Source organism: Alligator sinensis, unplaced genomic scaffold (assembly GCF_000455745.1).
Source record: "Alligator sinensis unplaced genomic scaffold, ASM45574v1 scaffold1222_1, whole genome shotgun sequence".
Taxonomy (NCBI): Eukaryota; Metazoa; Chordata; order Crocodylia; family Alligatoridae; genus Alligator; species Alligator sinensis.
The window spans coordinates 149,814-163,912 of NW_005842620.1; the positions used below are offsets into that span (position 1 = coordinate 149,814).

The window sequence follows — 14,099 nt, forward strand, 5'->3', positions numbered from 1 at the left end:
AAGAGCAGCTTCAGGAAGGTGCTGATTTGGAAGCTGTCAGTAAGAAACACGCTTACTTGGCACAGGTTATTTAAAGAAAGTTGTTGCTGCTCTTCACGGAACACCGACTATGCACTTCCCAAGAAATTCATCCTAAACCACACATCCAATCTAAGAGTGTCACCCCAACCAACTGAAATTTGGGAAAGATGAAAGTCATTGAGAGCAGTGTCTAACACTGACAAATAGTAGGCTACCTTAGACAGACACAGCTCTGAGTTCTGCTTTTTATTATGTAGATCAGCAGGTTTCAAAATTAATTCATTTGCAGAGCCCTAAAAAATTTCGAATGGAGGTGCAGACCCTTTGGAATTATGTGTGGGTATTCATATACTTTTGACTGATCACAGTCATTGGGTCTGCGGGCAACAAGTTGAAAAAAAAAAAAAAAAAAAAATCACTGATGTAGATGTTGACCACTACACTAAAAAGGGTTAGAGTATTCTCCTCCCTCCTCCTCCTGACCACTTTCTTTGTTTGGTAAGTTATTATTAGGAAGATGTGTCAGAGCAGCAAGCACTCAGAACGTATAAGAAAGTTTCTGTCAGCATTCTCTGAAACATCCATTGTTTTACTGGTAAATTATTTATGAGGTATTGGAAAGCTAAAAGGAAGGAACCATGTACATAGACAGCAGTCTCTGCAATTCTGAGATTAGAGAATAAAAGGGATACTTTGGAGATTTGCCCGATTCATAGGTAAAACAACTGCCTTTCAGTTCTGTAGTTTCTGTAACTCGAGTTTTGATACAATTTAAAAAAATTAAGATGTTTCAGATTCTAATTACCTGGAGAGAGAGTATAAAAACAATTAGTAGGCTTTGATCCAACAGCACAAAAGAACAGCACCACATCTCTAATGAGATTACGGTTTTACAGATGCTTTAAAGATCAGTCTTGCCAAATGTAACCAGAGGCTCCAAATAGAAACATACCACTTAGCTTTCCTACTCTCCAAATCTCTTTGACTTTCCATCTTGGATCACATCCAAATTTAAGCTTTTTATTACCACCCCTTAAGATCTCCATAATTCTGCTCTTCCTCTACAGAGTCTATTGTTAAACTTCATGCAACCTTTTCTGCTCTAGTGTTAGTGTTCCCATCACCGTCTTCCCACTTGTGAAGAGGGGCTTGGGTATGGAAAATCTGACAAGACACTTTTCACCAGAGAAACTCCACTACACTATTACATGTGAGTATGCCCTTAAAGACTCACTTCTTAACAAGCAGACTGCTTATAAACTGCCAGTTGTTACTCCCTTTTGCCTGACTTCCATTTCTTGGTTTTAACATTATAAACTCCTAAAAGTAGGGACACACTTAAGAGGGTTCAGCATTATTTCATTCAAATAAAAGGTGTCCCCGTCTAAAAATTTAGATATGTGCTATTTTTGGTTAAAATGCTTTCTACTCTCAGAATGGTGTTCATTTAAACACATTAAAAACCAACCACTTCTAGAAATACCCTTCTCAAATCAAAATACTCGACGCATAATCCAGTTCAAGGGAATGAACCTGCCACATTTGCACAAATAGATAGGGGCTAACTAGAAGATGGCAAAATAAACCACAATCTCCCTCGTCTTTGACCTCAGCCTCCCTTCAAAAGCTTGAGGAATCGATGGGCTTTGCAACATGTCTGGAGACCTAACAGCTTCTGGCACTGGGACTAAGGAGGGAAGCCAATTTCAACAGCAAAAAACACTCAAACGGTGTGTTGTTAGCCACCTCCTGCAGATAACACAAAGAGAACGGAGAGAGGGCAATCTACCTCAAGTGTCTCCCCACTGAGCAAGCATGGCAAGAAGAAATTGGCTTCTATTCTACCCAGGAGCACACAAAACACCAATGGACTCTCCCCATGCCTGAAGAAAGGTGTTTGTGCCCAAAAGCTTCCAAAGAACATTTTTTCCAACTCTTTAGTTGGTCTAATGAAAGATATCACATCTACCCAAAGAACCTTGTCTGCTTATGTCCTTAGACCAACAACCCTAAAGCAAGTAAAAATAGGCACTTTGTCTTGTAGTCATGTCCAAGCAATTTAAGGCTTTAGACACTCACTGTGATGCCTGAATTCTATGCAGAGTTTAAATCACCAGATAATTTGCTCCCTGGTTTAGGCTTACCCCCAATAGTTAGAAGTTGGCTTTAAAAACTTCTCAAAACATGGAAGGCTCACATTTCTTCTGATTCTCAGGTACGGAGAGGGCAGCTGGAAGGAAGAGGAGGAAGCAGGGAAGGACGATCAGTTTAGCATTACCTAATATAGCTCTGAACATTCTTACAATCCATATAAACATGTAACCAGGTTTTGAATTCTGTTAGAAGTGCCTGCAATTCAAGATAGAATTTAAAGATGTTAGTGAGAACACACAAAACTAAGTGATTTCATCAGTCTGAATCAGAGCAGTGGCCTATCACGTCCAATACTCTGCTTTGACCATAGTTACTAGAAGGTTCAGAAGGAAGCACAAGAAATCCCACACCAGTTTGATTTTACATCCCATGTTCTCTCGGTCATTATGTTAGGACTAGCTGTATGGAGCTGGGGATTAACTGCCGCTAACTATCCCAGCTCATACTGTAATCTAAGCACAGATGAAGGAGCAAAAGAGAAGGGATCTTTTGTTTCCTTTACATGTGGGCCATGATATTTCAGGAAATCTCTGAAGAGGATCAGATTGTAAAAACAAAATCACATGTACAAGTGCTCAAGTCACTAGAATGGCTGAGTTAAATCAGCCACTCCAGAAGATGTTCTACTAGATACATGATGCAATAGGGGGAAATAAAAGGAGAGCAAGCTTTATGCTTGTCTGATATTCTGTTGTATATTCTCTGTGCCCTCTGAAACTGCCACCAACAGTGCCAGTCTCATGGTGGCACTTGCCCTCCCCTTCTCCTATGCTGTACTATCATCCTGGGGACTCCCAGCTATCATTGGAGGGGGTGGGGGAGCGGGTGGGAGGAGGGAGTCATAAGACTGTACACCAAGAGCAAGAGATGATGTCCTGGAGAGAATCCCTCCCAGATGGAATAAAGCAGTGAATCTCAACCAGAGTGCTACAAGAGCCTATTTAAGCTTGTTACTCAATATTAGCACAGTTAGGTGCACAAACACTGACAGGCGATTCACAAGGTAAGCCACAGACTTCAAATAGGAATCAATTTCAGCAAGAAAACAATTTTGACTTGTTCTAATCTGAGTTTTTTGAAACAGGAGAATTACTCTATTATTTTTTCCACAGAAAAACACAACTGAAAGCTAAGTGATGGCACTTTCCAAGGGGTACCTTGGAGTTTAGAAAGTTTGAGAACCACTAGAATACAGGATACAAACCCAACACATCCCTGGAGATTTGTTTGGAGAAACAGACCAAGTGCGTGTGTGTGTGTGTGTGTGGGGGGGGGGTTGTTCACACCTTTTAGTCCTCCATGCCCCTGCTGACCTGAAATATCACTGCTCCAAGCTCAAGCTAGCACCAACAGTCATCAACACTTGTGCAGCTCACAGGGCAAGGGGGGTCATCGTCTCACTATGTGTGTTCCCAGGCTTGACCTTGGCCAAGTCCTCCCTCAGCCACCTCCACCCCTCAAAAAAGGAAAAAACATACAAGTACAATATTCTAGTGCACTTTGGATACTTCCTAAGCATGGTGTGAAATCCCTCACATGGACTAAAGGCATTAAATCAAAGTAGGTGGAGTTACAGTTGTGTAGGAGACCAGTATGAGAGACATTACCTAACTGTGTCCTCCAGTTTAAAGTTTGTTTTACCTCAACTACTTATTTCCCGTTTCTCAAAAGTTAGAGTACAGATGCCTTTACTAATCATGAAGAGCATAAAACATTACCAGTAAAGCCCAACCTTGTATTAACAAGGTTTACCTTGTGAATCAAGAATTTCCCCCGGATCTTAAGGAAGTAGAGATGGAGCATGACAAACTGGGAGCTGGGGAGTCTGAGAAGAGGGAGATTTGTTGGTTGGAGAAGAAAATGAAAAAAATCTTCCTGGGAAAACCTCATTGCGACCAAGTGACCAGCTCTGCCTAGCTCCAAACCTTTCCGTGGCACCAATAAATGAACAAAACCAGAAAAAGTAGCTCCGAATCCTGCAATGCAAGTTCCACTCATTGTTATAAAGGTTCCACTTTTCACCCACCTTGTTTTCAGCACTGTCTGCATGTGCCATGCACCCAATACACTTCTTCCTATTCCAGCATGCCTTCTGCTGCCCAGCAAGACAGTCCTAGCACACAACTGGCTGAGTCTAGCCAGAGTCCAGTACAAGACTTCCAGCAATATCCTCAGCAGCACAACTGATCCCTCCTACAACATCCCAGCTTCCAAACTGCATATCAGACCACATATGCCAGATAAAACACAACCCATCCAAATGGCCCCAGATCAGGGCTTTGGGAGATGGTTAGAGGACTCCTATGTGGCACACAAAGGGGTAAAAAGCACCCTGCTCAAATTTGCAGATGACACTAAGATGTGGGGTGAAGTGGGCACACTAGAAGGAATAGGCTGCAATCAGATCTGGACAGGTTACAGGGGTGGGTGGATGAGAACAGGATGGGTTTCAACACTGAAAAGTGCCTGTGCTGCATCTGGGGAGGAAGAACCAGCAGCATACCTACAGGCTGGGCAACTCCCTTCTCATCAGTGCAAAGGCAGAGAAGGATCTTGGAGTCATTACTGATGCCAAAATGAACATGGGCCAACAGTGTGGGGATGCGGTCAGGAAGGCCCAATCATACCTTGTCATGCGTCCACAGATGTATCTCAAGCAGGTCCAAGGAGGTGATCCTCCCCCTCTCTGCGACACTGGTCAGGATGCAGCTGGAGTACTGCGTCCAGTTCTGGGCGCCACAGTTCAGGAGGGATGTGGACAACATGGAGAGGGTCCAGAAGAGGGCCACCCACATGGTCAGGGGTCAGCAGGGAAGACCCTACGAGGAGAGGCTGAGGGACCTGAACCTGTTCAGCCTCCACAAGAGAAGTCTGAGGTGGGGGGATCTAGTGGCCATTTACTAACTAGTCAGAGGGGACCAGCAGGCATTGGGGGAGTCCCTGTTCCCCTGAGCACTACCAGGAGTGACAAGAAATCACAGTCACAAGCTGGTAGAGGGTAGATTCAGGCTAGACATCAGGAGGCGCTACTTCACAGTTAGAGCGGCTAGGATCTGGAACCAACTTCTAAGAGAAGTGGTGCTGGCTCCTACCCTAGGGGTCTTTAAGAGGAGGCTGGATGAACAGCTAGCCGGGGGCATTTGACCCCAGTACTCTTTCCTGCCCATGGCAGGGGGGCAGACTTGATGATCTGCTCAGGTCCCTTCTGACCCTACCAACTATGAAACAACTACTAAACTGGCTAATACTATTCATGCGTTCAGACGTATTATGAAAAAGGTACAATGAAATAACTTCTGTTCACAAAACACAAAAAACCCTGAAGATCGTGATTCAAATGGATGGTCCTTATATTCAAAGAACAATATTTATTCCTCCAAGACCCAATCTGAGTAGATTAGAAGTGTGCCACAAAAGAATTACCAGGAGAACAGTGGTCTCCATAACTGCCTATGAGCAGACATCCCCAAAACCACTTAGGGAATACAGAAATCAGAGCAAAAATATTTGTTAACTACCCCTTGGGATCATTTAATATTTGATCCTAAAGACAGTCCATGCTATAAATGTCACAATACAAGTTAAAACTAAGGCTCTGTTTCCGTATCAAAACTGTTTGGAGAATCCGAAATTTTTATAAGCAGCTCATTTTAGTAGCGGCAGTAACTTTGGAATCCCCTAACCAAATTCCCCTAAATTTAAGCCATAGAACTCTTCTGTACATTTTAAGGCCAAAGACATTAGATCACCTAATCTGACCCCCCATATACTTCAAGCCAGGGAACATTACCCAAAATCCGCTGCACTAGGCCTCATATTTGGGGGTGGATCAAAGCATATCTGCCAGAAAGACAGCTCTTCTTGATTTGAAGTCATCAATAAACAGAGAATTCACAAGCTTGTTACAATGATTGAAACCTCACGATGACAACAGGAGATGGAAAAAACGGGAGAAGTAGGAACAGCATGCCATGGACTGAATCAAGATTCTGGAGCCACCCACCCCGCACAGAAACACATGCCCAAGTTACAGCAGAGTCTGTTGATCTCGGATCGGTCTCATCAGCATTCTTCAGACCTGCAGATTCTTCAGACAATCGTGGAAGACTATCTTCCTTGACTGAGAGGGATTGCTAAAGAACAATGATTAATCTTACCTTTAAGATAAACCTCTAGTTTGATTTTAAAAAGAAAAAGAAAACTTCCAGCTATTGATGCGTGCCAGCTTAGAGCTTTTTAGTACCTGGTATTTTCTCTCTGAAGGTTTTAATCCAGTAATTAAGTCCTACCTCGGTCTCTCTTGAAAAGCTAAAGAAGAATAGTTTCACCCTGTATTTTCTTTAAGGCTCAAAATATTTTTAATCAACCTTTTCTGCACTGTCTCTATCTTTCTAACATCTTTTTAAAGCATGTGCATTGAAACTGAATGCAGTATCCAAGGAGTAGCCTCATCAACATTGCATGAAGTGGTATAGTTGTCCATTATGCCCTTACATCCAAGGATCACATGTTTACCACATCACTACACTGGGATTATCAGGCTGAAATTCTTGTCCAGTTTGACCCTAACTCCTTCCCCAGATTCTATTTTTCTGAGATACAGTCCTGGTTTTAGTTAGGTATGTCCTCCATTCTTTCCTCAGAGGTGTAGTCCTGCATCTGTACTGCATTAAACCTCATTGTGTTCAAACAGAATGAGCTTAGAAATTCCCTGCCAAACTCCAGCTAGGTTCCTGTGGTGGCACATGCATTTTCAAGTCAGTCTCACTAAACATTTAATTTCAGAGCAATCAGAATGACAAGAAGTTTCTCACTTGGGGAAGGAAGAGGGAATTCCCTTTGTGCCCAGTGGCCACACATTTGCCCTTTTCTCTGTACAGTAGTCGCAGCTCTGACCAGCGCAGAAGCTTTGCAAACAACACATGTAGATTTTAGACTTTTAGAACATATTGAAGCATCTCTCTCCCAAAAAGCACTAGTGCAGTGCTCTATGGTGCAATTTCCAAAAGGAACCACTTTCCAGTGACCAGCTTAGGACAGACTACTGATGAAAAGCAAGAATAGGACTTGAATTCACAGTACATGTGTGTGGCTCAGGTTCAATGGTAACAGCATGTCACTTTAGGCCAGTGTTTCTCAACCCATGGGTTGTGACCCAAAAGTAGGCTGCAAGACTATACAAAAGGGTTGCAAACATGCTTTAGAAATGGATCAATACATTTTAAAAATTGATTATCCTGTAATGGAGGAAAACAAAACAAAACAAAAAAAAACCACATGGGAAATGGTGGCTTTTCCCTTGCAGGCTGGCAGAGTTCCAGCCTGCAAGGGGCTGTTTGGGGCCCCCCATACAACCACCTTCCTGCCCCACACACTGGAGGGCTGGGGGTAGGGAGAGCAGGTTGAGAGCAAGGGACACTGGGTTGGAACTGGCCATGGATGTTTACAAATGGGTCCCGATACCAAAAAAAGGGTCGAGAACCACTGCTTTAGGCCACACTATTACTCCAATAGCAGGTTGCCTGCTGGCTTGCAGTCCCAGCCCTATGGTACATCTACAAATGACTACCATTGCTGCATTGCCATGGATTGAGCCAGACAACAGATCCAACACTCACCCTATCCAACACTCACCCTAAATAATTAACTTAAACTACCGATTCACCAAAGGGGCAGTGAGTACTGGACAGTGCACTCAATCGTAAGTGGATGGTATCAGCTTGGGACCAGCTCAGAACCACAGCTTGAGCTCGTGTATATGCAACAATGTATTATTCTCATTAAACTTAAAAAAAAAAAAAAAAAAAATCATTAGTTGTACTTTGGCAATTCTTGCTTTACCTATATATATCTATATCTCGCCAAGATACAGCAGTCTTTGCTGAACAGCCCTTCCTCCCCCCCTCCCTTCTTTGTAGGCACTCTGCTTTCTCCTAATATTCTTTTAAGTTACTTATTCAGTAAGGTCTAGAGCAGGGGCAGAAACATCTGTGGGCAGAGTGCCAAACATACCTGCAACCTCACCTTGCAAGATGTTGACAAGTTGGAGGCAGACAGTGGGGAAGCCACAAGGGGCCCAATCCTTGTTGTGGCAGCACAGCCTCCTTCTCTGCCATCCATCCTGAAGCATACGTGCTAAGCAAAATGCTTTCATGTGCCACGCCCTGGTACCCATGCTAGGGTTTACCTACCCATACTGTAGAGCCCTTCCCTACAAGTTCCTAATCCTTGCTTGGCATACAAATTAAAAAAAAAAAAAAAAAAGGAATTTCTATAAGTCACAGGTATAATGACTCTCCAATTTGAGGATGCAGTCATGTACCTGAACCCCTCAGACATCAAAAAGATTTCACCAACTACTCTTGTTTTCAGTTTACCTTTTTCCAATTACAGACTCTCCCCATGCCTAAAGAAGGGTGTTTGTGCCCGAAAGCTTACAAAGAACATTTTTTCCAATGATTTAGTTGGTCTAATAAAAGATAATCACATTTACCCAAAGAACCTTGTCTACTTACAGACCTACTTTCAATTTTCTAATTTAAACTGAATCAAGTTTGTGATCATTTATTTTAAGGTTAATCTTTAATTGCAATTTTTATGGCAACTTCTCAGCAGCTATCAATGGATAGTATTTTGCAAGTAAAACAATGAATCAATTTCCTAGATGGAAAAAAAAAAATTTTTTTAAATCAGTTAGTTTAAGATCATCCCCGGTCACAGTAATGCTGATGATTATTGGGAGAGGAAACCTAATTAAGTCTTTTACCATTACAGTTGCTGGATACCTGACTTTCACTTGTAAGAGTATTTTACACTTCAAGATTTTACTAGATTCATCATTGCAACTGCATTTCAGAATAGCAACAGTAACAAAAAAGTGCCATTTTGCACCATCTTCAATTGTTCAACAGAGTAGACTTTCCACTTGTTACGACCAAGTCTTATTCAGTTATTCATAACCTGTATTTACTTAAAAGAGTGATTCTCAACCAAAAGAGCTACAGCACCCTGAAGTGTCAAGAGATCCTTTTAAGAGTATAAATACTGACACACCGTTCACAAGGTAAACCCAAAGACTTCAAATAGAAGTCTATAGTGTCAAAAAAAACATTCTGACATCTTGGAGTCCTTCTGAGTTTTTTGCAACAAAATTGCTTTATTTTTCCCCCCCACCCCCCCCATAGACAAGAGACAAGTGAAAGCAAAGAGGTGCCCCGTGTCTAACAAGATTGAGAATCACTGTTCTAGAATCAACACTACCAATTAACAGAACTTAACCTGAATGTCACTTGCAAGCCTTCACTAAGGCAGAGCAGAGCTGCACGGCCATTTGTTCAATGCTCAGCATTAGCCGTCAGTCCACTTTTTAATGAAAAATCAGCTCTCTCATTACTACGTATAAAAGACCTTACTGACCTAGGTACCTCTCATACCAAACCTGCCATGTCAGTTACATCATTCCAGTTGAATGAAGTTATCTAGCCTTATAGATGAATCACAAAAGAAATCAGAAGCATGGTATTTTTAGTAACAGACCTTTGCTCCTGGAATTTGCTCCCACTGAAAACAGATCTAATGCCAGAGCCTGCCAATTTCTTTCTTTGCCCAGACTTTTCATTAACTCAAGGTTCTGAAATTCTAGGTATTTAACTAAAAAGCCCCCCCAAACACCTTATTAACTGGGTTTTCCTAGTTAGTACCATTCAAAGCAGTGGCGTTGCATTAGATGGTTATGTAGTCATGTCCACTACATGGATGAATCATTCCTTACTTGAGAGAAAAGTGCACCAACATAATAACTCTTCTCTACCCCTTAATTTCCAGACCCCTCCCTGCCCCAGCTTGTGCTGCTGTAATTATGCTCCTGGAAAGGGTCAGGAAGCTGCTGTGGGGGGAAGCAGTCACTCAAAAAAAACCCAGGCTCTATATGAAAGTGAAGTCAGTAGTCACTTAATTTAAGTGACTTGGCACCATCTTCTACTGCAAGGATACTGGTTCTTCTTGCTAGACTTTCTACCTTAGATAAAGAATAGTCTGTATTTGTCCATCTGAAAACAGAAAAACTAAGTCTTTTGAACTTTAAACTGTTGGTCCTTCTCCTCTAAAACCTACCTCTACGAGTTCCCACCTACACACATGCTTTAGCTGACACCTTTCTGCTCATGACAAACGTCTCTAAATTTCTCTCCCCTTTCCATCTCGTGTGCCAGTTTGTCATTCTAACATCTTTTCCAGAAGATGCCCAGCTGTCACCTTAACCCAGGGGTGGGCAAAATGCAGCCCGGGGGCCAGATGTGGCTCACCAGGACATTCTATCCAGCCCACGGGGCCCCTAAAAAAATTTAGAAAATTAATATTAATCTGCCCTGGGCTGCCCATCATGCAGCCCTCAATGGCTTGCCAAAACTCAGTAAGTGGCCCTCTGCCCAAAATAATTGCCCACCCCTGCCATAACCTGAACACATCTAAAACCAAGCTCTTGGTGTTTTCCCAAAAGCCCTCCTCTCACCATCATACTGAACACCACCACTGTCACCTCACTTACTCAAGGTTGATTCTAGGTAACATCTTTGATTTGGTTCTCCATTGTTTGCACATATTGAGCGCGTCTTAAAGTTTTGCCCCTCTCCCCCATCTCTTTTAAAAAAATAAAATAAAAAATGGAGCTTCCCTTGTTGTGCAGGGCAAACTTCTTATCCACACCCTCCTCATTTCATGGCTTAATTACTCTTGCCTTCACTTTTCTGGTCTTGCTCCACTCAAGTCTGCTCACGTGCTGACCATACTCTTGCCCATTTGATACCGACTCAACCTTTATTTCCACAATAAATAAAATACTTCTCGTCTGTAACTCAAGTTCCTTCAAAACGAACTCCACCTTACCTAGCTGAACAAAGTAATAAGGAGTTCTCCTTTGCAGAGAAAAAAAAGCTTTATGATAAAAAAAAAAAAAAAAAAAATCTATATGGCTACCAGCCTACCCCTCTCTCGGCTTACCTCTAACCCACAAAATCAATGATGACATGCCTAGGCAAGTAACAAGCTGTAAGTATTCCCCTCCTCATCTTTCCTTTACCAGCTCCTTTCCTCAAGCTTCAATTATTAAAGACAAAATAAAACAAAATTTCAGAAGAGCTGTGTCAGCTCTTCAGCAGTGTCATTTGTTTATATGTTGTAGCCTCGTCCACTATCATTACACCTTTTTGTGCTTTTTAGTTCATGAGCCTTCCCAGACAAGGACTGTCTGTCTTTAATTACAACCCCTAGTACAGTGGGGCCCCCAACCCAGCCAGCAGCATTACCTTGACAAAAGCTAGAAACTTCTATTTAAGAGCACTGACAGGGATTGTTTGGATGAGGTATAAACTCATCAGCATGACTCAGATTTGTAATTTAAGGCAGTTTAGCTGGGGATACAGTTTCACAAGCAGTCCAAGAGATTTTTCTACCTTTTGTTTTTAAATATCACTCTATTCTGACCCTCAAAATAGTTTACAAAGAGTCCTTGAATATGACCTTTCATAGCACCTTTCCATTGGGACGCTTCACTTTCAACATGCGATATATACGCGAGAGAGAGAGAGAGAGAGAGACTTTTGATTTTTGTTCAGATTCTAATTACTCATGAGAAAACACTATTTTGTTCACTTAATGACTGCTTTAAGCAAAACTTACTTATAGAAATTGTTATACAGCCTATTTATTGAGTTAATATACAAGAGTTTCCCCAGTCCTTCTTCAAGCTCCCACCTCATTCCACATTCTTCATTAGCACTTGGCTGCATTAACTTTCTTACTCTAACATTATACACTATACTATATTATATCTTTATGCAAAAAGAAAAAAGGATTAGGGCTTGTTCTATAACAAATTTACAGGAACCTATCTGTAGACTGGACGCAGGTGTTTCCTCTTCATCCTATTCCCCATGTATCTACTATTTTAAAAGCCATTAAAACAAAAAATAAAGCTAAAAATGTAATTTAAAGCAGAATAAGGTGACATATTAGAAGTCAGTTTAAACTCACAGCACAAACTGTAATAGTATCTTCCTCATCATGCCTAGATATTAGGAAAACACTCACAGGTTTGTTCCAGAAAAATGTATAGTAATTTTAGTTAGCACATGCAAAACATGTGTTAGTTTAGGTATACTACAGTTAAGAGGTTTTAATAAACCCATGAACATTAATCAAGTTACATTATTTTACAAAAATAATTCCAGGTAAACAAGTGCTTAAAAAATAGCAGCCGCTGCAAAACACAAATTAATTTATCTTGAGCTATTTATGTCACTGACAAGTGCTGTTTACTTAAATTATATGGAAAAGCAGAATGAGGCATCTTAAGCTGCCTCTCTCTAAGCCTTTTATGTAACAGAGGATTCTGATCCTGCATCACCCTCTCTCGTCAGTACGCTAATTACAATTAAACATTTAGTAATGTAAGAAATATTGTTATTGAACTCAAGTATAGTGTTGTTAGTATTGTTACTAAAATCTAGTAGAACATACCCTTGATGCTAAAAAAAATTAACAAGTCACCTCCACTCTGCAGAAGCTTCAATTGGACTTCCAACAAAAGTCAGAATAGCTGTCAAATATAAAACATTTGTATTTAAAGAACAGACTCACCCGAGCTTGGCCCACCTTCCTCATAATCTTGTTCATTCATAATAAAGAAAAAGCTGCTGGCTCTTCAGGTATGAAGCAACAAAACAACAGGAAGCTGATAGTTGCCCCCTCTCCGTTTTATGCGAGACCTCAAATCCTGTGTCTCAGTAGTAGTGGATTAATCCCAAGGCAAGGCATCCAGGCTTCATGCAGTTTAAAGTATGCCTATGTCACAAAGCCAAGCTGCACTGCAGCTGCAGCTCTCTCCAAACACAGTTAAGCTGTAGGATCTTCAGTGACAAACATTATGCTCAGTGGAAAGGGCAGAGCCTAAACATTCAGTTTCTCCAAGTAGGAAGACAATCTGCCTCCAACTTCGTTTTCACCCCTAAAAATTCAATTTTAGGACACTTCTACTGAGCAAATGTCTATCTTTCTGTTTATGCGCAATGAGCAATGTTAATCCAGGGGCTAACATTTATGATAATAACTGATCCATAACATTATGTTTAAGAGCCATAGTAGCTAAAAATTATAGATATATAATACAGGCGCACACATTAAATTTGTTTTCTGTAACCAAGTTTTATATGGACATTAAACACTAAAAATTTAACAGTATTAGCCTCAAAAATGTTCTTTATGAATGCCAGTGTACTAGCATAAAAATAATAAGTTAAAAAACCCACAACTGCATGTTTTCACTTAATTTAACGTTGTTTAATTATTAAATATTAATTCTCCTTTGTGATTGCTATTTGTCTATTTGCAGGTTTTGTAAATTTTCCCTGTGAAGTCATTTTGCATGTATTAAATACTCAATAACATTAAGCAGCTTAGGACAGCCTGTTGTGATGTTATTACTTTGCACAGGTTAATTCCTACGGTCAAGTTAGACTGAAGTACTAAATCCAGTTCTTTTTATAAGACAAAAATTACCAGGAACTCCACATACAGTACAACAGTTCCACTGATAATAAAATTTACTTTGGAAGCTTTTAAGTAAATCTAAAGTTTCATTTACAAATCACCTTGAATATGCAACACCATGAAAATATGGTACATCTGAAGTTTGACAAAGCTGAAATCTAAGACAGCTGATAAGAATACATAAGAGTACAGCCAAAGAGACTCCACAGGGTAAAACAAAAGTCACTAACTACAATATAGATGCTAAATGATGCCTCTGAAAGCAGGAAAACTGAACCAGGCAGGTCATATGCCACACTTACACATGGAAAAACCTTGTTTGTAAGCCAAAAGGAAAAAGAAGAAAAAAAAAAAGGAAGTCAGCAATTTAACTGATCTGT

The 14,099-nt window shown here is 40.8% G+C and overlaps 1 protein-coding gene across 4 annotated transcripts in view; it reads right to left on the bottom strand.

Annotated features, from left to right (window-relative positions):
• LOC102379377 (solute carrier family 12 member 7) overlaps positions 1 to 12,982 on the bottom strand; it is a 109,378-nt gene extending 96,396 nt beyond the window's left edge. For 2 of the 4 annotated variants that reach the window (XR_003096155.1, XM_025215077.1), the window contains exon 1: positions 12,811 to 12,978. Coding sequence is in view for 3 of the 4 variants with exons in the window: in XM_025215077.1 (XP_025070862.1) it covers positions 12,811 to 12,850 (40 nt within the window). In the remaining variant the exon portion in view is untranslated. Of the gene's footprint in view, positions 1 to 12,810 lie in introns of all 4 variants that reach the window. The other 2 variants (XM_025215079.1, XM_025215076.1) reach the window with 2 other exon arrangements.
• Between the last annotated feature and the right edge of the window lie 1,117 nt (positions 12,983 to 14,099).